At 56.1% G+C, this 27479-nt stretch overlaps 1 protein-coding gene across 3 annotated transcripts in view; it reads right to left on the reverse strand.

Moving 5' to 3' along the window:
- Positions 1-2071: 2071 nt before the first annotated feature.
- NECTIN2 (nectin cell adhesion molecule 2) overlaps positions 2072-27479 on the reverse strand; it is a 29543-nt gene continuing 4135 nt past the window's right edge. Inside the window, exons 2-9 of one of the 3 annotated variants that reach the window (XM_045441991.1) lie at positions 19268-19663; positions 15466-15762; positions 13915-14032; positions 12960-13108; positions 5440-5593; positions 3233-3296; positions 3004-3090; positions 2072-2450 (exon numbers count right to left, since the gene is read on the reverse strand). In XM_045441991.1, the coding sequence (XP_045297947.1) occupies positions 2181-2450; positions 3004-3090; positions 3233-3296; positions 5440-5593; positions 12960-13108; positions 13915-14032; positions 15466-15762; positions 19268-19663 (1535 nt within the window). In that variant the 3' untranslated portion in view covers positions 2072-2180. Of the gene's footprint in view, positions 2451-3003; positions 3091-3232; positions 3297-5439; positions 5594-7725; positions 8457-9757; positions 10671-12959; positions 13109-13914; positions 14033-15465; positions 15763-19267; positions 19664-27479 lie in introns of those variants that run through there. The other 2 variants (XM_045441992.1, XM_045441993.1) reach the window with 2 other exon arrangements.

The following is a 27479-nucleotide window of genomic DNA, read 5'->3' on the forward strand; positions in this document are numbered from 1 at the left end:
TCCGCCTACTAGCCCCAAGGCCTGGCCCTGCAATTGGAGTCATGGCTGGGAGTCCCACCCACCTCTTTGAGACGTCCTTTTCTATTGGTTCCCACTCACAGGCAGGTCAAGGCACACCTCCCCGCCTTTGCCATTGGCTCGCAGTGCTCACATCTATTGGCTCGCAACGCCGCGGGTTCCGGTGTTCGTCCGTCATTGGTCTGCGCTGCGCACTTTGAAACGCCCACTGACTCGTCGCCCCCGCCCCTCTCCAGGGGGCGTCCCTCTTTCGACTCCGCCCCGCGGCGAAGTTGCCATTGTAATTGGTCTGCTTTGGCCCTTGAAGCATTCTGATTGGCTCCGCGGGTACAGGAGGCCGACCCTGGTGACGTATCCGGCCTGGTACGGTCATTGGCTAACGTGCCAGGGTCGAGGGACGCGGGTAAAGGTGGGTTGCGCGGCAGAAGCTGCTAGGCAGCAAGGTCAGGCCTCTCGTCCCACCAGGCACCGCGGCGGACGGGCAGCCCCTTGGTCCAGAGTCGGCGGCCAAAAACCGGAAGTGCTGACCCTTCCCACAGTGCCTCGGGAGAACTCTAACCGGTTTATGTGAACCCTGTCCTGCTTCTTCTTACCCACAATGCCCCTTACCTGTTCAACGCGAGACAGTTGCCGTAGACCCACCCCTTTCGTTACCCATCGTCCCTTCTGTTCCCCGCCCCCATTTGCGTCACTGCGGCTTCTATCTTTGGCCCATTCATTCCCGTCCTATTACCCAGCATGCCTCTGTCCCATTCATTTCAGCCTCATTTCTTCAACTACCTATAGCTCGTTTCTGCCTGTTCACTTCCATCATCCTAGCGCGTCTTTAATTAGCCATGATGTTTTGGGTCCATTACCCATCATGCCTGCCGGCCCTGTTTCTCTATTATTCCTCTGCCTCTGGCCCATTCATTCAGTTCTATTAACCATAATGCCCTGAGCTCCTATGCATTATTCGTAATTTTGCCTTTGGCCTAGTCTTACTTGCCATTTATCCTTTAAACCTGAGTCCCTCAAACTGAATTACTGCCATTTCTATCTTTGTTCCGTTTATTCCTGTCCATTACCCATAGATTGTCGTTCCCTGTCATTAACCACCGTTCCCTGGACTCCTCCCCCTTTCCTTCCATTATCCACCATTATGTTTTTGGCTTACGCGTTTTTGCTCATTATCCGCTCACTTAATTTTTTTTTTTTAGATATCTTTGGCCCTTTTATTTTTTTGCCTGTAACCCATCTTGACGTCTATCCTACGAGCTCTAGGCGCCCTCTTCATTTCCCATCATGTCCCACTCCCATCCCCTTCACATCCCGCAGAAAACACAAGTTGACACCCGGTCAAAGTATAAACTCAGATTTTGTAGGAAATGCTGTATTACAAAACTGTATTATATCCCCACCCACCCCCTCCAACCCCCACCCCCTGCCAGGAGACGTTTGGGTTCCATCCCCACTGGGCAGGAGTAAAAGGACTCAGTAGTCTTCAGCGTAACAGCAAATTCTTCTCCTAAGGCTGGGACTGGCAAGGCACACAGCATGAGGCTTACCTCATCCTAACCCCGGGCTGGGGCTTAATTCCCTCCGGACAGGAATTGGGGTAGTGGGGGCTCAGGGAAGGGTCTGGACCCCTGAGACTCCTGCCTGCAGGAGGGAGATGAGCAAGTTCCGCTTTGGGCTGGGGAATCCCCTCCCTCTTGCCTTTGGGGAACAGACAGGGTGGGGAGGGGGAGAGTGGGGCTCTGCTGCCTGGAGGGCTCAGGTCTGAGCAGCAGGGTGCCCCCACCAACTACCCCAGGAGAGCTATTGGGAGTTTACTCCCTGAGGACACATCAGAGGTCTGGGGTTCTTCTTTGGGGTTTTGAGGGAGTCTGGAGATGATGGGATGTGAGAGGTATGATCTAAAGTCACAGCCTCAGGAGCCCTCAGGTCAGAGGCTGTGCAGGAATGTGCTTCCCCACCCCCACCTGAGGTAAGGTTGCCAGGTTTCTGTTGTCATGACTGGTTTCTCTGGGTCAGAGATCATGGATTAGAGGTCATCGTGGAGCCACCGAAGTAGAAGTCACAGATGAGATGCATTTTTGTGTGTTAACTGACAGTGGCCTGGCCTGGCAGAAAGTTGAGGGATCAAAAAGTGAGAGGCAAGAGGCCAGGGCCACGGCAGCTCACACATACATGGCTCGGGACATGACAAAGCCTTTGCTCCGGTAGGAATCAGCGGGGCTAGAGTAGGACAGGGCATCATAGATGGGGTTGATCTTGTCCATATAGTCTTCCTCCTCTTCCTTCTCCTCCTCCTCTAAGTCCAGGGAAACCCTCTCCACAGCAGGTGGCCCTGGAGGCACCAAGATGGGTGACCCCAGGCCTGTAGCCCCCAGGAGCAGGGGCCCTGACCTCTCTTCCAAGGTGGGCAGCTCATGATATCGAGGCATATCCTGGGGGCAGGGAGGGAAAAAGCCCAAGGTCATCTCCTGAGCACACAGAATCCCAACCCGCCCCTTGACCCCCAAATCTCGACCATCTCCTTATGCCAACCAGACCTGACCTAACCCCTTGCGGCCTGGGCTGAAGTTGCTCTGGGGCAATCATACGGCTTATCCAGAACTCAAAGCCCAGATCCCAACGCTCCTGGGCCTCTCCTTTGTCTTTTGATCCCTGACCACAAGTCTTTCTCCACGAACCTTTGACTTTAATCTTATCCTCAGCTACTTAACCTTAAGGCCGAAACAGCTCCTTGAACCTCAGTTTGTCTCAACTTTGATAGGACCCCTGACATCCAGCAGACCGCTTTCACTGACTGAGTGACCTTGAGCTCTAACCTCACGTTCTTGTGCTTTTTTCAACCAAGATCTCCCCCACTGAATCCTAAACACATCTCGATTCTCTAAGCTCTGACCAGAGACAGGGCCCTGACCTTGAATTGTGACCTTTAATGTCAGGAGCTGACCCCGGCCCTAAACCCACCCCTGACCTGCCCTGAGCTCCTACCTGCTCAGCACATGAGACGCCAGCATCAAAGTAGGGAGTCTTGAGCGGGCTGTGCTCCGAGGCCCCAAGAGTGAAGAGCTGGGAGGGCTGCAGGGAAGGAAGAGGGGCGGGTCAGGACAACCCCCGCACGGCTGGCCTCTCCCCACCAGCTCCCCCTCCTAGCCCCCGCCTCAGTGGGGAAAGGTGGGTGTGGGTGTGGGCGCAGCCGGGTACCGGGGGAAATGCTCACCATCTCTGGCTCCTCGCGCTTCGCCTTGGGGGTTGGTGGCTTGTACGAGGGAGGCCCCTCCAGACTGTGGGGTAGGAGGTAGGTCAAGGTGGAGGCTCAGACGGGAAGAGCCCTCCTATCCCAGGTCACCGCACCTGCTCTCCCCTCTGCCTGATCTCCCTTTCCACCGCCCGCGTGCCCCCTTACCCAGCTAATGCCTAATCATCCCCATCCATTTCTCTTCTTCCAGGAAGCCTCCCTGATTCTCCAGGAGGGTCAGGAATTCTGGACATACGGTTACATCTAGCTTTTCTTCCCTCTCAGAGCATTTACTGAGTTTGTGTTTGAAATATTATTTCTGATATCGTCCAATAACCGTATCCCACCGTGAAGCAATGTGAAGGAAAAAATGAAATCTGTGTCTTCAACAGTGCTCTCAGAACTCGCCATGAGGAAGTCAGGAAGTATTTGTTAATGGAATGAATGAATAAACGAAATGCTTTCCTGGCCTCCAACCTACGATACATTTCCCTCATCATACATACCCACAGACCAGAGCATCCTGCATGCATAATGAGTGCCTACTGTGCCTTCAATCCCCACCTCGGATGTTGCCTCCCCCAGGAAGCCCTCCCTGACCCTCCACGCTGGGTCAGGGGCCCCCTCTGGCCTCTCACAGCTCTCTCAGCTTTTCTAGCCCATCGCCGGCCATGCTGGACTGCCACTCGCTAGGGATGGGTCTGTTTCCTCCAGACTGTGAGCCCCAGGAGGGCAGGGCCATCTCAAGCACCACTGGGTCTCAGCACTGGGTTGGACAAAGGAGATCGACGGCAAGTTGTTGGTTTGAACTGACTAGATGATTAAGGCAGTGGTTCAGAAATCTTCTTGTGCATCAGAATAACTCAGGGAACTTGTTATAAATACAGATTCCGAGCCCTTCCTGTAAAAGTTCTGATGTAGTAGGTTTGGTATAAGCTCGGGAATCTACATTGTTAACAAGTGTTCCACGCCTGCCGTGCGCGCGCGCGCGCGCACACACACACACACACACACACACACTGAATAGTGTTACTTCAGAACCATTTTGCCCCCCAAATGCTTACTTGCTGGGCGAATTTCAGCAAGTGATCTCAGCCCCCTCTGAACCTGTTTCCTTTCTGATAAAATGGGTACCACTGGCTCCCTGTGAGAATTTATGTTTCCATGATGTATTTATGTGAGTGAACACTTTAAAAATGTTTGTCTCACTTTCTGAACGCTTGTTGAGTCAACGAATGGATGTGAGGCTTCATCAAGGTCACACATGTAAAAATGCATCTCGCCAAGCCTGGCACATAACAAATGTTCTACACAGAGACGTGTAGCTGGTTCCCTCCTGGCCCCCCTATCCTGGCTCCTTCTTTCTCATATTAAGAGATTTTAGTTGGGGGTGCCTGGGTGGCTCAGTTGGTTAAGCATCGGACTCTTTTGTTTGTTTGTTTGTTTTTTGCATCTGTAAAAGGCATTTATTCCGAGAATCTAAAATTTGGACAAAGGATATGGAACAGCATCGGACTCTTAATTTCAGCTCCGATCATGATCTCACGGGTTGTGAGTTCAGGCCCTACATTGGGCTCTGCACTGATGGTGCAGAGCCTGCTTGGGATTCTCTGTCTCCCTCTCTCTCTGCCCCTCTCCTGCTCTCTCTCTCTCTCTCTCTCAAAATAAAGAAATAAACATAAAAAAGAGAGAAAGAGAGCTTTTAGCTGGACATATGATCACCCAGAATAAAGACTACATTTCCCAGCGTCCCTTGTGGCCGGTGCACCATGTGACTAGATTTTGGCCAATGGGAAGTGAGGGGGAATGACGGGTTCCCTTATAGGGCAGCTCACTGCCTTCTGTTTATCTTTCCCCCTGGCAGGAATGCCTGTTTTGAGGCCAGGATGGCCGTATCTGGTTGTCCAGTATGTAGACGGTGATAGAGCGGGGAGCTATCATGGAACGGGAGGGAAGGGAAGGCTGAGTAATAAGGTAGCAGGAGCCTGGGCTCTGATGGCTTCACGGAGCATAGCTGTCATTCCCGTGCTTTGTGGGAGACAGAAATAAGGCCTCCCTCCCATTTAAGTCACAGTTAGTTTGGGTGGCTCTGTCTCCCACGGCCATCACAGATGTTTCCCCTCCCACCCCCTTGGACTCCCCAATTCTGGGACCCCTCCTCCACCCGCTTCTCGGGGCCCGTCACTCACTCATCATCCTCCTCTGCCCCCTGCAGCCTCTGCTCTTTCCGCTGCTGCCGGCAGATGAGGATGCCTGTGGCGGCCACAGCGGTGGCAATGATGGCAGCGATGATGCCCCCAATGATGCCACCCGTGGCCCCTGCGCCTGCTGTGTTGGGGGTCTCTGCAAGAAGAGGGACAGTGTAAGGGGATCCCCAGGAGAGGAAGCCACAGCTCCTTACTCCCAGGCACCCTCTTCCCTAAGTCATCGCCCACCTGCCCACCTCTTCTCCCAAAGGCAGAGGGCGTTCGTTCCTTTGCCTAGTCCTTACTGAGCATTTGTTGGGTCGCAGTGGTGAACAAAACATACAGAAGTCCCTGCTCCCGTGGGACACACGTTCTAGCCGGGCAGAGAGACCAACAGCGCAGAAACAAATACAATAGCTAATCTGCCAAGCGGCAGTGAGTGATACTGAGTGATACAGGGTGAAAACATAGGGGAAGGTGACAAGGAAGTGACGGGGGGGGGGGCCCAGGGGTCGCCAGAGACAGACCTAATAGGAGGTGACATTTGAGCAAAGACCTGAAGGAGCCTCAGGGGGTGAACCGTGAGGAAATGAGAGCATTGCATTGCAGGCAAAGGAAACAGCCAGTGCAAAAGCCCTGAGGAGGAAGCCTCGTGTTCCTTTTAAGGAACAGCAAGGAGACCGTGCGGCCAGAAAAGAGGGGGAGACAGGGGAGATGAGGGAAGGGAGGTGATGGGGCAGAGCTAAGAGGCGCGGAACCTAGGGGATTCTGGAATCGGGATGGGAACCCTTCACTCATTACAGGGAACGGAGTCATCGAGTCATGGGGGGGGGGGCGGCGAGGATGTAGACAGGAAAAGGAATTGAGAGGAGCTGTGGCCCCCTGGGCTTCTCGATTGTAGCACTTCTCACCCCCTGATGTCACCTGTTTACTTGCCAATTTCCACACTGCACTGTGAGCTCCAAGGGGCAGGCTCTGGCACACAGCTGGCGTTTGCCAGATGTAGGAGGAGGGGCCCGTGTGCCAGGTCGGCAAAACTCCCGCCCCTGCCTGCTGGCGCTAGCCTCCCATGTTGGGGAGGAGGGGGCGGGGTGCAGAGTGGGTGACAGGACATAAACAACCAGAGGAAACCACGCACACACAAGAGCCCCACCCTCTGTGATCCCCATTGCACAGATGCGGAGATCAAGTTGCCCGGAGGAATAATGGCTGGGTCCCCGGTTTCCACCACTCCCTGCACCCCAGCCTGGCATCCTCCGGAGGGCTTCAGGGCTGGGGGATCGGGGGGACAACAGTAATCGCCGCTCGCTCAAGCCACACATAGCCATCCTAAGAGTGCTGGGATTCCTGGGTTTTTTGTTTTGTTTTGTTTTGTTTTGTTTTTGACTGCACGCCCAGGGGGAGGGGGCTGTCTGAGTCACCTCTGTGTCCCCGGCAGGATAAGTGGAAGTCAATACTGGTGGGAAATGAACTCCCCGAGCCCCACTTAGCTGCTCAGTGCCGGTTGTTCCTGGCACAGGCTTATTACACCCTGCCCCACGACAGCTGCGGGGGCCCCCAGAGCTCTACCTGAGTCTCAGAGGGATGGCCAGGGGCCACTGGGAGAGCAGAGGTGACTGGGACAGGACCCTGTCTCCCCCGCCCCCCCCCCATTCCCCAGCCTGGGTTTGGGGGCTTTTCTAGCTGGGGGTGGGGGGAGGGGAAAGAGGGATACAGACCTGCAGACCCTCCCCTGAATCACCAAAAAGCCCCTTGGGCCCAGGGCAAGGAAAGAGGAAGGAGGCTGAAAAAGGCCCGGGTGTCATCGGTGTCAAGGTGGGGTTTTCCTGGTTCCTTAGTCCCCCAGCACCTGCCCAGGATCCTCAGGGCCCAGAGAACACAGCGGGCAGTGCTCCCTCCCAAGATCCTCAACAACCTCAAGGTCAGGTTTGAGCTTTGAGCCCCTCCCGCCGCCCCCCCCCCCCCACCAGCAGCCAAGGAGTCCAAGTTCCCAGTCCTGTTCTGGGGAGCTCAGGGTTCTCACCAGTCTGGCTAATCCACCCGAAAGGCACCCGCAAGTCCTGGGACCGCCCCCCCCCCCCCCAAGTCCAACCTTCCCAGCTTCTAAGCCCAGAACCCAGCAACCGGCTCCCCCGGTTATACTGGCCTCAGGGGTCTCAGGCATCCGGTGCGTCATTGATGGATCCAAAGAGTCAGAACACAGCCCCTCCCCCATCCCGCCCCCGGGACCTAGCAGTCCCTGTCCCACCCCTCAGGGAGGGGGTCTGATGTATTACAAGACACCCCCGCTGTTTTCCTCCAAGGCGTTTATTAACTCCTGAGTGTCGCGGGGCAGGGTGGGGCAGGCCAGAGCCAAAAACAAGTCTCTGGGGGTGGGGGTGGGGGGTTCCTCTCTGGTCCCCACTACTGAGCTCCGCAGGGGCCTCTCCTTCCCCACGCAGCCCTGGCGACAGAAGTCCAGTGTGTGATTCCTGCTCCCTCCCAATCCCAGGGAAGTGGTGGGAGGGAGCACTCGAGCTCCAGTGTCGTCCAGAAAAACGAGTCCAACCAGTCTGGAACCCTTGGCTGGGGCGGCTGTCTCTGTCTCTGTCTCTGTCTGTCTCAGGGTCACACGTAAATTGCCCGCCGGGAAATGAGGGAGCCGTCCAGCTGGGACTCCATGTCGTCCTCGAGAGACTTGGGTGGAGGCAACATGAGACCTTCCTCTGCCTTCTCCTCCTCTTCCTCCTCGTCCTCCTCATCCTTGCCATCTGGCTTCAGGGGACCAGGGGCGGCTGGTGTCCAGAAGACAGGGCCCCCGTTCCCAAACACCTGAGTTTTTGGATCGTAGGATCCTCCTCCATTGTCGCCTCCTCCTCCTCCTCCTCCTCCTCCTCCTCCAGGGCTCTTCCTCCTCCTCCTCACCCTCAGCAAGATGAAGGCCAAGGACCCCCCAGCCAGAAGCAGCAGCACCAGCAGTGTCCCCCCCACGGCCCCCCACACCACTGGACCCACGTCTCGGGGCGAGGCCCGGGGTGTGTCTGAGGAGAGAGAAGGAGGGGCGAGAGACAGAAAGGGAGACAAGAGGTCAAGAGGACACATCTGGGGGGCGGGGCACAGGACACGACAGGGACAGTGATGGGAAAATCCGGGATGTGATTGGGGTGTGGGCAGAAGGCGGGGGAGGCGGAGGGAAGGGAGACCGCGCTAAGCGGCGGGCACCTTGGACAGAGTGGGGGCGGGGGGTGGCCAACGGGTGGCCAGATGTGGTTCCTTATACCTGCACGGGGTTTTTCAAAACTTAACACTTGCTGGGGGCGCTTGGGTGGCTCAGCCGGTTGAGTTTCCGACTCTTGATTTCGCCCAGGTCGTGATCTCACAGTTCGTGGGTTCGAGCCCCACGTCGGGGCTTGGGGTTCTGTCTCTGCCTCTCTGCCCCTTCAGCAACCCCCACCCTCTCAAAATAAATAAATAAATAAATAAACTGAAAAAAAAAGTTAAACTCGCTAATATTTCAAAACCAGGCTATCTCACCACAAATCCCGATTTCTTGTAGGGAAAAAGAAAATCAAACTGATGGCGACACCAATCTCTCATCTGCCCCTGGTGATGGGCAGTGGCTGAGTGAAGGCTGGCTGCTCGTATCGGAACAGGGTTCCGCATCTGGCCAGCCGGTCACTTGGGAGGACCCCGTAGGTGTCCGAGTTTGTGACCCGCTTGGGACAGGCCGTGGGGTCCTCACAAAGGCTCTGATGTTCGAGTCACAGAATCTTGGGTGGATCCAGCCATCAAGAGGCAGAGCTGATTTGGGTTCGAGACTGTCACAGATTCCAGAGCTCTCTGGGCTGGACAGAAGAGGACGAGAAGGGTGAGGGTTCTCCTGATAGTTCCCTCCCCTTGGAAGGGGCTGGGGGGCACCTGGTCCAGGCGACATGGCCTGCCTCCTGTCTGGCCATGTGTGGAAAATGGAGCCATGAAGCCCCCTGTCCCCATCAGTGGCCCAGCAGCTGGGAGGGGAGGGGTCTGAGGGAGGCGGAGAAGGAAGCCAGGGAGTGCTAAGGGTGGGGGCGGGAGAGATGAGGGAGGGGACCCTGGGCCCCACATCAGGGAGAGACATTGATGCAGCTGGAACCAGGAACCATTTTCTACACACCCCTTGCCCCACCCCTGCGTGCCAGGCCTGATGGGGAGAAGCCAGGGGGAGGGGGATCCACTTACACCTGAGCCCCTCCTCCCCACACCCTGCACACAGGAGAGGCTGGGACCCACGCTCCTGAGGGCACCTGCCTCTCCAGGTGTTTCTTTTCAGAGTGGCATTTTCAAATAGAGCCACGACCCAGAGGGCTGTCACCTCACTTTGGTGACTCGCAAGGAACAGTAATAATAATAATAATAATAATAAAAAGCAGACCAGAAAAAGTGTGTCCGCAGTGTGAAGGTCAAGCGGTATTTTGTGAACCGGTTTTTCTGGAATGTGTGTCTGTACCTGCCCACGGGTGAGAGGCGTGGAACAGTTTTCTGGCTGCGGACGCTTATCAGTTAATGTCTGGGAACCTGCTTTGGCGCATGCCGGAATGTTTCTCTGTGCTCCTGGAGGTGGTATTTTGGAGACGGCGGGCGTGTTCGGCGGGCGTGTTCGTGAGGTCGGTGGGTCAAAAGTTCTCCAGTCGCCCTGAGGCGAGGTCTAGCCTGTGGGCCCGCGGCTGCGCTAACGGGAACCCCACACCATGCGTCTGTGACCGTTTCTGTGTGTCTCAGGAGTGTTAGGGGGTGTCCGTTTTTTCGTGGTTGTGGAGCCCTTGGACGACCCTCAGGCAGGGCTGCACCTGTGCTTTGCGGGGCTCTACCCCTTGGGGGTGCCTACTGACTGAGGGCGGGCACCCAAGAGGGTGTGTATCTGGGGCACGGGTTCAGGGGATGTATTTCCAGTTGGGCATCTTGCTGGGTGGCAGGTGGGGCTGACCCTCCCTCCCCGGGGTGCGCCTTCGACGGCAGGGACTGGCCTCTCTGTTCGCCACCGTGTTCCCGACATCAAGGAGGCGGCTTGGCAAAGAGGAGCCCTCGACAAATATTTGTCAGATGACGATGTGTTGAAAGCAACGGGGTTTCGGGGGACTGTCTGAGGGCGTGCACCTCTGAGAACGTCTTTGAGTTTCTCCCTTAGCATCTGTGTGAGGGATGGTTTCCGCGTGTGGAAACTGTCGCCGTCCGCAGGGCTCTCCCCACTGCCGGCACGTCAGTGCGATCGGGTCTCCCTGCGGGGGTGTGTGTTTGTGCATGTGAGTGTCAGCCTTGCTGAGGGCAGGCCGCCTGTCTCTATGGGTGCGTTGGCCGTGACGGTGACCCGGACCACGCGTGTCGTATCTCCAGGGCGAGGGAATTCCTGAGAGGGGTCTGTTTCCGTTTGTTTCTCTAGGTGTGTGTGTGTGTGTGTGTGTGTGTGTCTGTTGTAAGATTATGTCTCGGGGCGCCTGGGTGGCTCAGTCGGTTAAAGTGGCCGACTTCGGCTCAGGTCATGATCTCGTGGTCTGTGAGTTCGAGCCCCGCGTCGGGCTCTGTGCTGACAGCTCAGAGCCTGGAGCCTGTTTCAGATTCTGTGTCTCCCTCTCTCTGACCCTCCCTCATTCATGCTCTGTCTCTCTCCGTCTCAAAAATAAATAAACGTTAAAAAAAAAAAAAAAAAAAAAAGATTACGTCTTAGTAAGGGGATCTGTTTTTGTTTCTGGCCGTGGCGCCTGTCTGCCTGTCTCTAGGTGTGGGTGTGCCTGTCCTCACGCCTCTGTGCCTTTGTCTGCAGTCCTGTTTCTGAGGGGGGGCCTCTCCTCCTCCCCACTCTGCCCAGTGTTGCGTGTTTGCACAGGCGTGTTGTGTAGAGTGTCGAGCTGGGAGGGTGTTTCCTAGAATGTTTTTTTGTTTTTTCCTCCAGGTACACATGGCATCTCGATGGCTCTGTTCGTTGTGCGGCCCTGTTCTCTTGGGGGGTGCATCTGGGTGACGGTGAGTCTGAGAGTGTGGGTTGCGGTGGGTGAGTTTCTGTTTCGGTTACGATGCCATCTCGGAGCACAGAGCCCGTCTCTGTAGACGTGGGCCCCGCGGGCTGCTGGCTCCGTTCTCAGCCCTGGGGTTCACATGTCTGGGTCTCGGGGCATGCCGCCTTGTAACAGTTCCTGCCTCCCGCTAGGTGGGTAGCTCCACAGCCGTGACCTCAACCCCACCTCCGTCAGCCTGGGCCACAGGCCCGGCCTGGCTTCGTTCTTTTCCTCCCCTGTCTTGGGGCCCGTCCGGAGTTTGAATTCAGTATCGGGGAGGGGGGGGGGAGGACTCAGAGAACTTTTGACCCACAGACACATCAGCTGCCATTCCCAAAATACGCCCCCTAGAAACACAAATGTTCCAACACACACGAAAGCTGAGTTCCTGGGGCGCCTGGGTGGTTCAGGCGGTGGAGCGTCCGACTCTTGGTTTCAGCTCGGGTCATGATCTCCCGATTTGTGAGTTCGAGCCCCGCGTCAGGCTCCCTGCGGTCAGCATAGAGCCTGCTTCAGATCCTCTGTCTCCCTCTCTCTCTGTCCCTCCCCCACTCGCTCGCTGGAGCGTGCTACCTCTCTCTCTCTCTCTCTCTCTCTCTCTCTCTCTCTCTCATAAGGGGCTCCTGGGTGGCTCAGACGGTTAGGCGTCCAATTTGGCTCAGGTCATGATCTCACAGTCCGTGAGTTCGAGCCCCGCGTCAGGCTCTGTGCTGACAGCTCAGAGCCTGGAGCCTGCTTCGGATTCTGGGTCTCCTTCTCTCTGCTCCTCCCCCCGCTCACGCTCTGTCTCTCTCTTCCTCAAAAATAAACATTAAAAAAAAATAATAGGGGCGCCTGGGTGGTGCAGTCGGTTAAGCGTCCGACTTCAGCCAGGTCACGATCTCGCGGTCTGTGAGTTCGAGCCCCGCGTCGGGCTCTGGGCTGATGGCTCGGAGCCTGGAGCCTGTTTCCGATTCTGTGTCTCCCTCTCTCTCTGCCCCTCCCCCGTTCATGCTCTGTCTCTCTCTGTCCCAAAAATAAATAAACGCTGAAAAAAAAAAAAAAAAAGAATGAAAAAAAATAATAAATGAATGAAAATTAAAAAAAAAGAAACTGATTTCCTAATGTTACTTGACCAGCACTCCCTGTAAGAAATCAGTGTTTGAGTGTGTTTCTGTTTGCCTAGCTGTCTGTCATGCGTCTCTCCAACTGGCGCCCAGGGCAATATCCCCGGGTCTCTTCCTGAAGACCCTTTCCAAGCCTCTAGTCTCGAGCAAGCCCCTAGCAGAGGCCTCATCCTCCCGATTCTTCTGCCAGTGCCTACCCTATCGTCCTGATCAAGATCCAACTGGGGTGGGGGTGGGGGGGGCGAGACAGAAAAGCCACACTGCCCTCCTTTCTCATCGGCGAGGCGGGTCTGGATCCCTCCCCAGGCCGGCGGCACAGCCTCCCCGCAACGCGGCCCCGGAACCCAGGAAGGAGGAGCGCTCGGGGGGTTGCCCCGATCTCCGCCCGCCACCTCCAAGACCCGCTCACCTCGGACGAGGACCACCTGCTCAGCACGACCCGTGCCCACGGCGTTGGTGACGGTGCAGATGAACGTGGTGTTGACGAGTTTGTCCACCGAGTGGATGATCAGCTGGGGGCCCTGGGCTACTGCGGAAGCTGGGAAGACGCCTGCGGTCCTGGAAGGTGTGAGGGGTCACCGGAGGGGAACATCAGGGCCCATAGCGGGGCACAGGCCTGGTCCCTGATGACGCAGCCTTTAACACCCAAGCTCCAGGGACATAAAACTTAATATTTAAGACCCGACACTGCCAGCATTCTCCTGGAGGACTCATGGGTTCAGATCCCTGGTGCTGCTCCCTCAGACCCAGGAGTCCAGACCCCGGCCCCCTCCTCCCTCAGACCCAGGAGTCCAGCCCCCAGCCCCTCCTCCCTCAGACCCAGGAGTCCATCCCCCAGCCCCTCCTCCCTCAGACCCAGGAGTCCAGCCCTGCACCCCCTCCTCCCTCAGACCCAGGAATCCAGCCCCCAGCCCCTCCTCCCTCAGACCCAGGAGTCCAGACCCCGGCCCCCTCCTCCCTCAGACCCAGGAGTCCAGCCCCCAGCCCCTCCTCCCTCAGACCCAGGGGTCCAGACTCCCAGCCCCTCCTCCCTCAGACCCAGGAGTCTAGGCCTCCAGCCCCTCCTCCCTCAGACCCAGGGGTCCAGACTCCCAGCCCCTCCTCCCTCAGACCCAGGAGTCTAGGCCTCCAGCCCCTCCTCCCTCAGACCCAGGGGTTCAGGCCCCCAGCCCCTCCCCTTTCAGACCCAGGGACCCAGTCCCCGCAGCCCACCCCCCCTCAGACACTGGAGTCCAGCCCCCAGGCCCCTCCTCCCTCACACCCACAGGCCCAGCCCCCAGCCCCCTCCTCCCTCAGACCCAGGGGTCCAGACCCCAGCCCCCTCCTCCCTCAGACCCACGGGCCCAGCCCCACCCAGGACTCACGTGCTCCAGTCGTAGCCTGTGGGCTCTGGTTTGCTGCGGACATCACAGTTCAGGGTGGCCTCGCTGCGGCCGAGGTACCAGTTGTCATCATAGCCAGAAATGGAGACCTCAGGGGGGTCTGGAGGAAATGGGGGGGGGGGGGGCTGGCTCAGAGACGGGCGGAGTCCCCAGAGAGCGGATAGGTGAGCAGATAGACGGGAATCCTAAAGAAATGAGGTGGGTTGGCAGGACGTGGACCCGTGGAAACTGGGGCAGGTCAGTTTGGGCTACGTCTGCTGAGGCCAGCGCACCTGCTGTCCCGGGATGCCACCTGGACCATTTCGAGGAAGGTATCGTTCAATGGCGGCAGCATCGGAGGGTGCCACAGAGATCGTGTTATTGCTACCACAACGGGGCCCACAGGGGCCAACGTGAATCATACGGGGGGGGCAGGAGCTGGTATGGCGACCCCAGCAGGGTCAGTTTAGATGGTGTGAATGGGGGTGGGGGGGTGTAGACAACGTTGGGTTGGTCGCTACAAACCCACAGTGGTCGATGCACACGGTAAAGCAAATGTCAACCAGGGCCCCCGCGGGAGCCACAAAAGGTGTCGTTGGGGGCCGGTGGGGGCTGGTAAACCGGCTTTTTGAAAAGGGGGATGGGGGCGCTTGGGTGGCTCAGTCGGTTAAGCGGCCGACTTCAGCTCAGGTCACGATCTCACAGTCCGTGAGTTCGAGCCCCACGTCGGGCTCTGGGCTGACGGCTCAGAGCCTGGAGCCTGTTTCGGATTCTGTGTCTCCCTCTCTCTGCCCCTCCCCCGTTCATGCTCTGTCTCTCGCTGTCTCAAAAATAAATAAACGTTAGGGGCGCCTGGGTGGCGCAGTCGGTTAAGTGTCCGACTTCAGCCAGGTCACGATCTCGCGGTCCGTGAGTTCGAGCCCCGCGTCAGGCTCTGGGCTGATGGCTCAGAGCCTGGAGCCTGTTTCCGATTCTGTGTCTCCCTCTCTCTCTGACCCTCCCCCGTTCATGCTCTATCTCTCTCTGTCCCAAAAATAAATAAACGTTGAAAAAAAAAATTAAAAATAAATAAATAAATAAATAAATAAACGTTAAAAAAAATTAAAAAAAAAAAATAAATAAATAAACGTTAAAAAAATTAAAAAAAAAAAAAAAAAAGGGATGGAAAAAAAAAAAAAAAGAACAGGCCTGATTTGCAGTGTTTGCCGATTTCCTTGGTGTAAATAGCCCTCAGCGATCGACATCAAGCTGTCAGTGTGACCTCGCTGGATGTGGGACGGGGAAGAAATGTATAAAACTGGCCCCTGCAAACCTTGCTTTACTACCGATGGGGGCGGCAAGGAGAGAGCCTGGAGAAGGCAGTAGAGACAACGAGGAGGCAGGGTGTAGACGTTGCCCACGAGAGCCAGTATAGACAACCGGTTGGCAGGAAGGCAGGGCAGAATCTGGCCCCGGGGGGCTAATGCAGCCAGCACCCGGCGGTAGTGTAGACAGTGCCCTAGAGAAGCCAGCGTAGACAACACGGGGGACGCGGTCACATCCTGAAACACTCACAGCGCACGGAGAGGGTAACGGGCAGCAAGATGGGCTCCTCAAAGCTCTCATGCTCCACTTTGCAGGTGACCTTGACACCATCCACTCGACTCAGGGGCACCAAGGTGAAGCGGCTGGTGACGGTGACTGTGCCGGGCACAGGTCCGGACACCTGGCTCTCTCTGGCCTCCCCGTCCAGGGGCGAGAACCAGGAGATTCGGGCGGGTGGCCGGCCCCCCTCGGAGACACAGCGGGCGACGGGCACAGGTTCCAGGTTCAGGGTGACCTCCTGTGTTTCGGCGTGGTTCTGGGGCTGTGCTGGGGAGAGCAACAGAGGGGTGACGTCACTCCTCACCCGCAGTCACTCAACAAACACCTCAGCCGTTAAGCCCCAACTGCCTGGGCTCCAATCCCAGTTCTGTTCAGCAGCTGCACGGCTTTGGGCCAGTCATTTCCCAGCTCCGGATCTTACTTTCCTCTTCTGTAAAGTCGGGATAATAAAAATCCCCACCCCAGGGGGCCTGGGTGGCTCAGTTGGTTGACTGTCCAATTCTGGACTTTGGTTCAGATCATGATCTCACAGTTTGTGGGATCGAGCCCCACACTGGGCTCTGGGCTGACAGTGCAGAGCCTGCTTGGGATTCTTTCTCTCTCTCTCTCTCTCTCTCTCCCCCCCCCCACCCCTCTCCCGCTCTCTCTTTCTCTCAAAAATAAATACATAAACTTAAAATAAATGCCCAGGGCGCCTAGGTGGCTCGGTCAGTTAAACGTCCAACTCTGGATTTCAGCTCAGGTCATGATCTCACGGTCCGTGAGTTCGAGCCCCGCGTCGGGCTCTGTGCTGACAGCTCAGAGCCTGCAGCCTGTTTCAGATTCTGTATCTCCCTCTCTCTCTGACCCTCCCCTGTTCATGCTCTGTCTCTCTCTGTCTCAAAAATAAATAAACGTTAAAAAAAAAATTAAGGGGCGCCTGGGTGGCGCAGTCGGTTGAGCGTCCGACTTCAGCCAGGTCACGATCTCGCGGTCCGTGAGTTCGAGCCCCGCGTCAGGCTCTGGGCTGATGGCTCAGAGCCTGGAGCCTGTTTCCGATTCTGTGTCTCCCTCTCTCTCTGCCCCTCCCCCGTTCATGCTCTGTCTCTCTCTGTCCCAAAAATAAATAAACGTTAAAAAAAAATTAAAAAAAATAAATATAAACAACAAAAACAACAAAATAAACTTCAAACAAAAATTAATTTAAAAAATGCCCACCCCGTAGGATTGTTGTGCAGATTAAATAAATTTCTACGTATAGCACTCGCTGCACCGTGTGCCATGATAGAATTCTGTCTGGAAGAGGCTAAGTGTTTTTTTTTGCTTTTTTTTTTTTTTTTTAAGCCAAAGCAGAATAATGTAGTTCAAAGGTCCAGCTCAAAAGGATTTCTACTTCTTTCCTGAAATCACCAGCAAATCGCGGGGCCAGAAGTGGGATAAAGGTTACGGAGATTCCCAAAGCTGGAGATTTTTTGCCCTTTTCACCTACCTTCCTGGAAAACATGGAAAGATACGGGGAGGGAAAACAATAAAACCACCATGAGGAAAAAGCAACCCGCGGCTATCACCAGACTGTCCCTGGTGGTGCCTCAGCTCTCCAGCTGGCTCGTGGAAATCTCTATCTGGGATTCTCCTGAGCTCATCCATGCGGTAGGGCTCTCCTCTCCTTTCCCCGGACTGCCAGAGCCTCCGAGGGGCCTCCTCACATCCTCCCTGGTCACCCTGCTATCTGTCCTCTGACCGTCCTGGGCACCTGCCCCACGCCGCCCTCAGACCCTGCTCCCACCCGCTGCGGGGTCTTCTCCTGCAGATCCCAGCCTCACTTCCCTGACATCTGACTCTCCTTTGGGCTCCTCCACGAAAAGCAGAGGTCTGGCTGGTCTGTTCTGTGCACCTGCCCCAGGTGGCATCTGGGGTGAGACAGGTGCTCTCTGCCATGGGAAGAGACCTTTGCCAGGGGCGGTGCGGTGAAAGTCTTGTGTTTTGAATTCTGCAAAACACCCGGGGTTTCGGGCGCCTCTGAAATGAAAGCCTTTGCCCAGGGACGGTATAGGGTGGACTTCTCAAACCCTCTGGGGCTGAGAGAGCGAAAATGAGAGTCCCGAGCGAGGTGGCTTGCGGGACATTGCCGGGGGAAGGTGGGATCCCAGGCGGGTGCCCAAGATGGAACAAGAAAGAGCATCCTTCAAAGAAAGGCCCTTCCCAAAGTCTCCCCCGTTTTCTTTTTTTTTTTTTTTAATTTTTTTTTTCAACGTTTATTTTTTTTTGGGACAGAGAGAGACAGAGCATGAACGGGGGAGGGGCAGAGAGAGAGGGAGACACAGAATCGGAAACAGGCTCCAGGCTCTGAGCCATCAGCCCAGAGCCCGACGCGGGGCTCGAACTCACGGACCGCGAGATCGTGACCTGGCCGAAGTCGGACGCTTAACCGCTTAACCGACTGCGCCACCCAGGCGCCCCTCCCCCCCGTTTTCTTAAGTGGCTGTGCTGGTCACGCCCCTCCCCTGCCCCCTCCCCGGCTGGAGCTGGAGGCTTTATCCCACCCACTCCTCCCCCCCCCTTGCTGCATCTGCCCCCATGGAATCCTTCGCCCAGGAGGCCCATGCGATCTGGCTCTGCTGGTTTTCCTGCTTCGGTGAGGGGTCACGCAAGCCCTGGCCACCAGCCTCCTTTCTGTTCCTGGTACATCGCCAAGGGCACTCCTGCGTCCCAGCTTTTTGGTACGCGGTTCCCTCTCACAGGTGCATCTGTTCCCCTGCCCGAGGGCACACGTCCATGCGTGACTCCTTGCGCTTCAGGACCTGACGAAGAGGCTTTCTTTCCCTGCCCGTTCTGTCTAAAAGGGACCACCCGGGTCGCTTACTCGGAGTGAGTAGCGCATCACCCTGGTGTGTCCCCTTTGTTGGCTAATTGGATCATTTCCCCGGCATTACCTGTTTCCCGAATCTGATCTCTTCTTGCTGCCCCAACTGCCTCCGCCTTGCTGCCACTACCTCCTGCCGGGACTCACGCGCTCCCCTGCTCCCCTGTGGCCCCTGAGCTGCCACCCTTGCCCCCGACCTGCAACTAGAGGAGCCTGTGAAAACTGAAGCCAGATCACACCTATCCCCTGCTCACAACCTCCCACAGTCCCGGTTCTCTCGGGGCAAAAATCAAAGTCCTCATGTGGTTCATGGGGCTGTCTGTGATCCCGTGGCTCCCACTACCTTCTTGACCTTGTCCCCTCCTCCTTTCCTTTTAGCCGCAAGCCTCCGGTTACACTCACTTCCTTGCTCTACGGCAGATGTTCCAGGTGGGCCCTGCCTCAGGGCCTTTGCACCTGCCATTCTCTCTGTCTGAAATGCTGTTCCCTTAGAGAACCTGCGGGGCTCCCTTACCTCCTTCGAGTTTTTCCTCAGATTTCACCCGGACTCGACAGCCAAAATTATAATCTGCCCCCCACCAGCTTCCATGGCACCTAGAACCACCCGACTCATTCCTGTTTTTCTTACTAACGTTAGTTACTGTCTGACCCTCCCTTATTGAAGTAGAAGCCCCAGGAGGGCAGGGAGCTGTCTTACCGCTTTGTTGCTAGAGCCCCAAACAGGGCCCAGCACATAGTAGGTGCTCAGTACGTCTTTGGCGAATGCCTTGTGCCTGCTGTAACCTCAACCCGCAGAACAGAGTCTGGCAACGGCAGGCGCTTAATGGATATTTGCCAACTGACCGAAGACCACGGAGAAAGCCGATATTACCGCCGGAGCAGAGGGAGAGACAGATCTGCGAGAGGGCTCTCCCGCCCGACCCTGCTCACCTATGGCCCGGAGCCTGGTCGTCCCCCGGCTGGTGCCACTGGGGAACGTGGCAAATTCGCAGGTATAGTTGCCCTCATCCTCCACCGTCAGTCCCCGGAGGGCCAGCGTGGCATCCCGCAGCTCCGTCTCCGTGCCCTGCCTGGTCCCGCTGCTCTGCCCGGCGGTGACGAAGGACAGCCGCTCCTCGCCGGGCTTTGGGCTGCGGAAGCTGGGCCCGTACGAAGGGTGGAAGGCGGCCACGCTCCTGCTGGTGCCGGTTGCGTCCACGTGCAGCCACGTCACCTGTGAGACTCTGACGTCCGGTCCCGACGGCAGCAGGTGACACGGTAGCTGCACGGTGCCCCCCAGGTTGCCCCGCACCTCGGGCGGCACTCGAACTTGCACATCCTGGGCTCCTGGGGAGAAAAGAGAGAGGGAGAGAGAGAGAGAGGTGGGTGGGGGAAGGAGCCAGATACCTCCAGGCCAGGCAGGGCCATCGCTGAGGGGCCCCACTGGGAAATGCAAGCCTCAGATGCGACGCAGGAGGCCTTTGTGAGGTCCCGATTCCCGATTCTTCCAGAGAGCACGTTTCACAGAAACACTGGGGACATAGGAATCTCGACTAGCTTACGTGCTAGTGTGGAATTACTGTTAATATCCTTTTAAAAACCGTTTGTTGGGGCGCCTGGGTGGCGCAGTCGGTTAAGCGTCCGACTTCAGCCAGGTCACGATCTCGCGGTCCGTGAGTTCGAGCCCCGCGTCAGGCTCTGGGCTGATGGCTCAGAGCCTGGAGCCTGTTTCCGATTCTGTGTCTCCCTCTCTCTCTGCCCCTCCCCCATTCATGCTCTGTCTCTCTCTGTCCCAAAAATAAATAAACATTGAAAAAAAAAATTTTTTTTAAACCGTTTGTTTATTTTAATATTTATTTATTTTTGAGACAGGGCGAGACAGCATGAATGAGGGAGGGTCAGAGAGAGAGGGAGACACAGAATCAGAAGCAGGCTCCAGGCTCCGAGCCGTCAGCCCGGAGCCCGACGCGGGGCTCGAACTCCCGGACCGCGAGATCATGACCTGAGCCGAAGTCGGACGCTTAACCGACCGAGCCACCCAGGTGCCCTGTCTCACAACATAAAATTTTAAATATTTAAAATGTGAGGACAGGGGCACTTGGGTGGCTCACTCGGTTAAGCGTCAACTTCGGCTCAGGGCATGATCTCGCGGTTCGTGAGTTCAAGCCCCCGTCGGGCTCTGTGCTGACAGCTCGGAGCCTGGAGCCTGCCTCAGATTCGGAGTCTCCCTCTCTCTCTGCCCCTCCCCTGCTTGCACTCTGTCTCTCTCTCGGTTATAGTTTCACCTTTCTAGAAAACCTACAGCCTTCTTAGCCACCTTTTTGTTTGTTTTGAGACAGAGAGAAAGCACAAGTGGGGGAGGGGCAGAGAGAGAGGAGAGATCCAGAATCCCAACCAGGCTGCGCATGGGCAGCACGGAGCCCAACGCGGGGGGGGGCCTCCAACCCATGAACCTGAGCCAAAGTCGGACGCCCAACCGACTGAAACACGTAGGTGCCCCACTTTTTTTTTCTTTTGAAACAGCTTTGTTGAGATATAATTCCCACCCATTGAAAGCAGGTGAGTATATATTGTATATTCATTCACAAGACTTGTTACCTATAGTGTCTGTCACTGCAATCAATTTTAGGGAATTTTTATAATTCCCCAAAGTAACTCCGTACCCACTGGCAGTCGCTCCCCGTGCCCCCAGCCCCTGGAAACCCCTCACTCACTTCCTTGGCCTCCACACATCTGCCCTTTGAGACATTTCGTATAAATGGAATCATACACTAGGTGGCGCTGTGACTGGCTTCCTTCACCTGGCATCCTGTTTTCAAGTTTCGTCCACGTAGCGCCTGTTCGGGCGCTTGGTTCCTTTTCGCGGCTGAATAGTATGCCATTGTGTGGGTGCATTCTGTGTCATTTATCGGCTCATCAGTTGATCGACACTCGGGTCGTCTCCACTTTGTGTTGATTGTGAACAGAACGGAATATGAGCCAACGGGTTTTTGCGGGAACGTCTCTTTTCCCTCCTCCTCGTTTGTTTTCTCGCGTTTAATAAAAACACGGAATAAAGAAGGATGGTGCTCTGTGGTGCGAGGCGATACAGCACGGCGACCGCGGGCCCAGGCCGCCTGGGTTCGCATCCTGGTGCTGCCACGTGCTGGCTGTGTGACTTTGGGCAAGTCGTTGAACTTCTCTGGGCCTTGGTTTCCTCGGTTGTAAAATGAGGGTAATCAGAGGGCTCCGCCCCCTATAGGGGCTGTTATAAAGATTAAACAATATTTGTGGAGTACTCGGCACAGGGCCACAGGAAACAGGAGATCAGTGCTTGTTAAATAAACACAGCCAGGTAAGTATAATTACAAGTGGCCCTTGATACTCAGCCTTGAGGCAAGGCCGAGGGCACATGCCCTTGCTCAAGGGGCAAAGGCTGTCCAGCTGTCTTTGACCGAGATGGGGGTGGGGAGCACTGGCCTCATACAGAAACCCAGGGCACATTAATAGGAGACCCTAATGAGGGGGTCCCCGCAGAAGGCAGTCGCATCAGTGGGGCCGGTCCCAGAGACTTTTGGAAAGAAGCCCCCAGCCAAGACCACTGTGTAACAGATCTATCGCCTCGGGGCACCTGAGTGGCACCATTGGTTAAGTGGCCGACTTTGGCTCAGGTCATGATCTCACGGTTTGTGAGTTCGAGCCCCACAAGACTCTCTCTGTGCCCTTCCCCCACTTGCTCGCGTGCACGCGTGCTCTCTCTCTCTCTCTCTCTCTCAGAATAAATGAATAAACTTAAAAAGATACCTAAGGGGCACTTGAGTGCCTCAACTGGTTAAGTGTCCAACTTCGGCTCAGGTCATGATCTCATGTTCATGGGTTTGAGCCCTGCATTGGGCTCTGTGCTGACAGCTCAGAGTCTGGAGCCTGCTTCGGAGTCTTGGGTCTCCCTCTCTCTCTGCCCCTCCCCCGTCCACACTCTCTCTTTCTCTCAAAAAGAAATAAACATGGGGCGCCTGGGTGGCTCAGTCGGTTAGGCGGCCGACTTCGGCTCAGGTCATGATCTCACGGTCTGTGAGTTCGAGCCCCGCGTCGGGCTCTGTGCTGACAGCTCGGAGCCTGTTTCCGATTCTGTGTCTCCCCCTCTCTGACCCTCCCCAACTCATGCTCTGTCTCTGTCTCAAAAATAAATAAACGTTAAAAAAAAAAAAAAAAAAAAAAAAAGAAATAAACATGAAAAAAAAAAAGTTTTTGAAAAATACTTTCAAAAAAAAAAAGATCTGTCATCTCATGGAATCCCCACGCATGTCCCCAAAATAACCCAAGAGTGACATGTTGGGAAGGGGGCCTCCTCCCCTTCAGACAGGCCACACTATAGAATGTCAAGAGTGTGGGACCCCTGAGCAGGGTGCCATGGGTGGTGTCACGCTGGCTCAGTCCCTTTTGGGGGCGTGGGGGGGGGGTGGTGACCTTATTTCTGAGCCTAAATCCCTCCATCTGTAAAATGGGGATGTTCAAGCAGGGTCCCTCGTGACGATTCCATGAGACGACTTCCTGCCACGAGGCCTTTGAGGGGCCCCGCACGGGTGAGTCAAACAGAGGCCAGAGGCCGTTAGCTGCCAGCCCGCCGCAGGCCAAATCCGGCTTCGCGTGTATTCACTCTTGGCCCGCACAGCATTGTTTCCAACACGAACCAGCACTCAACCATCTACTGACCCACAGAAGGGTCTGGAGATTAAAGCTCAAAATCCAGACCAAAATCAGGATATGGGGTTCCTAGGGGTCACCAACTGGGTGGAGCTGAGGAAAGGCTGTCCCTTCCCTCCGGTGCCAGGATCCTTCACCCACTCGGCCTCCAAAGGCACGGAATGTGGGACAAGGGTCCCCCAAGGGCCTGCCCCTTTCCAGCTGGGTGGGGAGGGACGGGCCCTCTGTCAGGAAAAATCACCCGGCCCTTGTGGGCTCCGGAGAGAGCAAAGTAGGGTCGGGCCAGGAACGTAGGTTTTCCCCTTTGAGGCAAGTGGGAGCTACGGAGGGTTCCGCAGCTGGAGAACGACTAGGCTTGAACCCAGGGAACCCGAGGGGCAGGTGGAGCCGGGCAGAAATGCCTCACCAGACAGCAAGAAGTTCTGCAGAGGGGTCACTAGAAGACCCAGAGGTTACGATGGAGACTGGGTGCAGGGCTGGAGGCTGGCTCCTGGAGGGGGACTTAGAACTTAAAGGGATTGCGTGGTGGGGGAGGGAGGGATTGGAATCTGCTCCCATCCCAGGCAAGTTCGTGGGACGGTGACTCAGCAAACAGGTCCTGGGTGCTAGAGGGTTGGCCCCTGGGGATGGGATGTCTGTCTCTCGTTCCCTGCTGTATCCCCGGAGCTGACACCAAGGCATGGCATGCAGTAAGCACTCAATAAATACAACCAAATGAGTATCTGGCTCTGTGTGGGGTGCAGGTGCCTCAGAAGAGACAGGGACATGTGTATCAGGTGAGGGTAGACAATGGGGCGGGGAGACCCACGTTGTCCCAAGAGTCATTGTCAAGGTGGCCGGGAAGACTGAAGGGGGTGAGGTGTGCGCGTAAGAACCCAGAGCCAGAGGCCTGACCCGCCTGAGGGAGGCCCGGAGGGCTTCCTGGAGGAGAAGGCATTCCTTTTCAAGGGAAGCAGAGCTCAGGCTTGCGGAGCCCCACCCCTACCTCTGGGTCCCTGGGACGCTTCGGTGAGCCAGATTTCACATGCTGGGGAGGTCCCTGTGGCCAAGTGACACCTGGATCTTCTGAGGGGGGGCTGCCATCCTGTATCTAGGGGGGGTGTCTCAGCATTGTCCGCTTCAGAGGTTTAAAAAAGACCCCACTCTTGGCTTCTTGTGGGGCAGGCTCCCCAGGCAGGGTTTTCATCCCCAACACTCTGCCCCAGATGGCCATACGCGCCTCCCCTTGCCCCCCCATTTCCTCTGCAGAGCACTGCTCCCCCCCTCTTCCAGCCTGGACTTTCATGACTTCTTTGCCCAGTTAGGACCACAAGCTATGCCCTCAGTATCTGCGACAGCGATCGGCTCCTGGTGGACACTCAATATTCTCTGAATGAATGAGGTTCTAAAATCCCATGGCCTGAAGTTCCCCATTCTGTTTTTTTTTTTTTTTTTTAATGTTTATTTATTTTGAGAGAGAGAGAGATGGAGAATCCTAAGCAGGCTCCGCGCTGTCAGCACAGAGCCCAGCACGGGGCTCGAACTCACGAACCTCGAGATCACAACCTGAGCCGAGACCAACAGTCGGACGTTTAACCGATGGAGCCACCCAGGGGCCTCTGGAAGTTCCCCCAATCTGTTTCTAATTCTGAATGAATGAACAGGATGGTTCAGCCCCTGTGGGGTTAGGGGTGTTTCCACCTAAACGTCGCCCCTTGTCCTCTACCCCCACACGCGGTCCATCAGGAAACCCTGTCGGCTCCATCTACAAAATATACCCACCAACAGACCACGTCTGAGCTCCTAATTCACTGGTACCTGCCCGCACGGAGGACTGCAGTTGCCCTCACGGTCTGTTCCCAAACACAGCCAATAGGTCCCTCCTCCCAGCTCAGAGCCCTCCGGCGGCCCTCCTCACTCAGAAAAGAAACTCTCAAGGCCCCGCACGATCTGCACTCATCCTCTTTCTAGCCTCATCCCCCACCCTCTCCCCTTGGCTCACCCTGCTCTGACCACACTGGCTTCCCCACTGTTCCCCAGACGACCTCAGGGCCTTTGCACTTGTCCCCGCATCCTGAAATGCTTCTTCCCCACATGTCCCCATGGCTCCCTCCCTCGTTTCGTTCAGGTCTTTGCTCAGCTAGGCAGAGACCCCCTGAGCACCCTAATGGTAATAAAAACTGCCTCGACCCCGCTTCATTTCCCTCAAAGCACCTGATGTGTCTCCCCCACTAGAACATCAGTGCCCAGGGGGAGGGGTCTTTGCTGACTAATTTATCTCCAGAGCCTACAATGGTGCCTGGCACACTGTAGGAGCTCCAGAAACATGATGGATGAACGAATGAGGTGAAGCTGGGGAATCAGCTGTGTACTAGATACACAGGCAGAGGCTCCATTAAGAGTTTGCGCTTTGGGGGCCCCTGGGTGGCTCGGTCGGCTAAATATCTGACTCTCGGTTTCCGCTCCGGTCATAATCCCGTGGTTTGTGGGTTCGAGCCCCGCATCGGGCACCACACAGAGCCTGCTTGGGATTCTCTGTCTCTGTCTCTGCCCCTTCCCTGCTTGTTCTCTCTCTCTCTGTCTCTCTTTCTCAAAAATAAACATTAAAAAAGATGTTTGGTGGGAATGCAAACTGGTGCAGCCACTCCAGCAGTATGGAGGTTCCTCAAGAAAGTAAAAATAGAACTACCCTAGGACCCAGCAATCGCACGACTAGGCATTTATCCATGGGATACAGGTGTGCTGTTTTGAAGGGACACATGCACCCCAATGTTTATAGCAGCACTATCGACCATAGCCAAAGTATGGAAAGAGCCCAAATGCCCATCGATGGATGAACGGATAAAGAAGATGTGGTCTATATATACAAGGGAGTATTACTCAGCAATCAAAAAGAATGAAATCTTGCCATTTGCAACTACGTGGATGGAACTGGAGGGTGTTACGCTCAGTGAAATTAGTCAGTCAGAGAAAGACACAAATCATAGGACGTCACTCCTATGAGGACTTGAAGAGACAAAACAGATGAACATAAGGGAAAGGAAACAAAAATAGTATAAAAACAGGGAGGGGACAAAACATTCGAGACTTAAATATGGAGAACAAACTGAGGGCTCCTGGAGGGGTTGTGGGAGGGGGGATGGGCTAAATGGGGGAGGGGCACTAAGGAATCTACTCCCGAAATCACTGTCGCACTCTACGCTAATGAACCTGGATGTAAATTTTTAAAAAGTTAATTAAATTTAAAAATAAAAGAAAAAAAAAAAAAGTTTGGGCTTTTGCCTGAGGGTGCTGGGAAGCCATGGAGAGTTGTACCCAGGGGGAGGAACAGGGTTAGGTTTGTGCCTTCTGGAAGAACCCTCGGAATGGGATGGGGCAGGGACGCGGGGGGTGGGCTGTGAGGAAGAAGGATCAACCAGACGTGGTGGCAAGTTCAGCAGGGAATGGCTGGGACGTGAGGGCCACAGGCTATGAGAGTCAGGGGCAGAGGGGTGGGCTGGTGCCCAGACACTCTGCGTCTTAGGTGGAGGCTGGGGAACCGAAGCCAGGAGGACGGCTGGCCTGAAATTAGGACCCTGGTGTCCAGTGCGCTGTCGGGAGCGTGCCTGTGCCCTGACCTTGGCTGGGACGTGGCTGGCACCACGGTGGGGGAGAGTCTGGCCATGGGAACACGGGCCTCCCTCAGCTTCCCTCAGCAAGGCAGACTGGTGACAGCTTCATGAGGCATCACCTGGGTCCCCAGACACACTTCCTGTCCCTATGGCCTGGGCCTGCAGGCTTTCTGGTGGCGGAGTGGGGGCTGCCCGGGGCATCGCATGAGCCCAGGAGAAAACTGAGAGAGACAGAGACACGTAGTCTGAGACCCTGAGATCCGGGGTTGGAAGATCGAGGCAGAGAGGAGGGTGCCATGGTGACTTCGATCGAGTAGGGGGCTGGGGGCCCTGACTCCCGGGCTCCTGCCTGGCTGGCTCCTGAGACCCATAAACACCGTGACCTGCCCTGTCGGGTGCGGCAGGACTCGAGCAGGCCCTTGAAGGCCGGCGTGCTATGAGCGCTGGCCTCGGCTGCTGCCTCAGCCACCTTGCTAATTAATTAATTGCATTAATCACAGGGCCCACCCCCGCGGCGGACATCCGGGAGCCGGTCTGGGGTGGGGAGAGGCGAGCCACAGCAGCGGTGGCCTGGAGATGGGGCTCTCTGTGCCCGGCTTTCTGCACCTGCCTCCCTGTCTCCCCCAACCATCTCTCAGAGAGTGGTTATCACTCCCTCCCCAGGCCGAGACCTCCCTGTCTTTCTGCAGCGGCCACACACCCCCCCCCCCCACCTACCCCGGAAGGACCCAGGACCCCCGCTATGGGGTCTGATGTTTCTGGTGCTGGATCTCTAGGACTGCCCTCCCTGGCCGAACCCCTCAGCCAGAAGCTCTCACCGCTCTGCCCAGTCCACATTTACCCCAAAATGTTTCCATCCCCGAGACTCTGCCAGCCCACACCCTCCCCCC

Source organism: Leopardus geoffroyi, chromosome E2 (genome assembly GCF_018350155.1).
Source record: "Leopardus geoffroyi isolate Oge1 chromosome E2, O.geoffroyi_Oge1_pat1.0, whole genome shotgun sequence".
NCBI lineage: Eukaryota > Metazoa > Chordata > Mammalia > Carnivora > Felidae > Leopardus > Leopardus geoffroyi.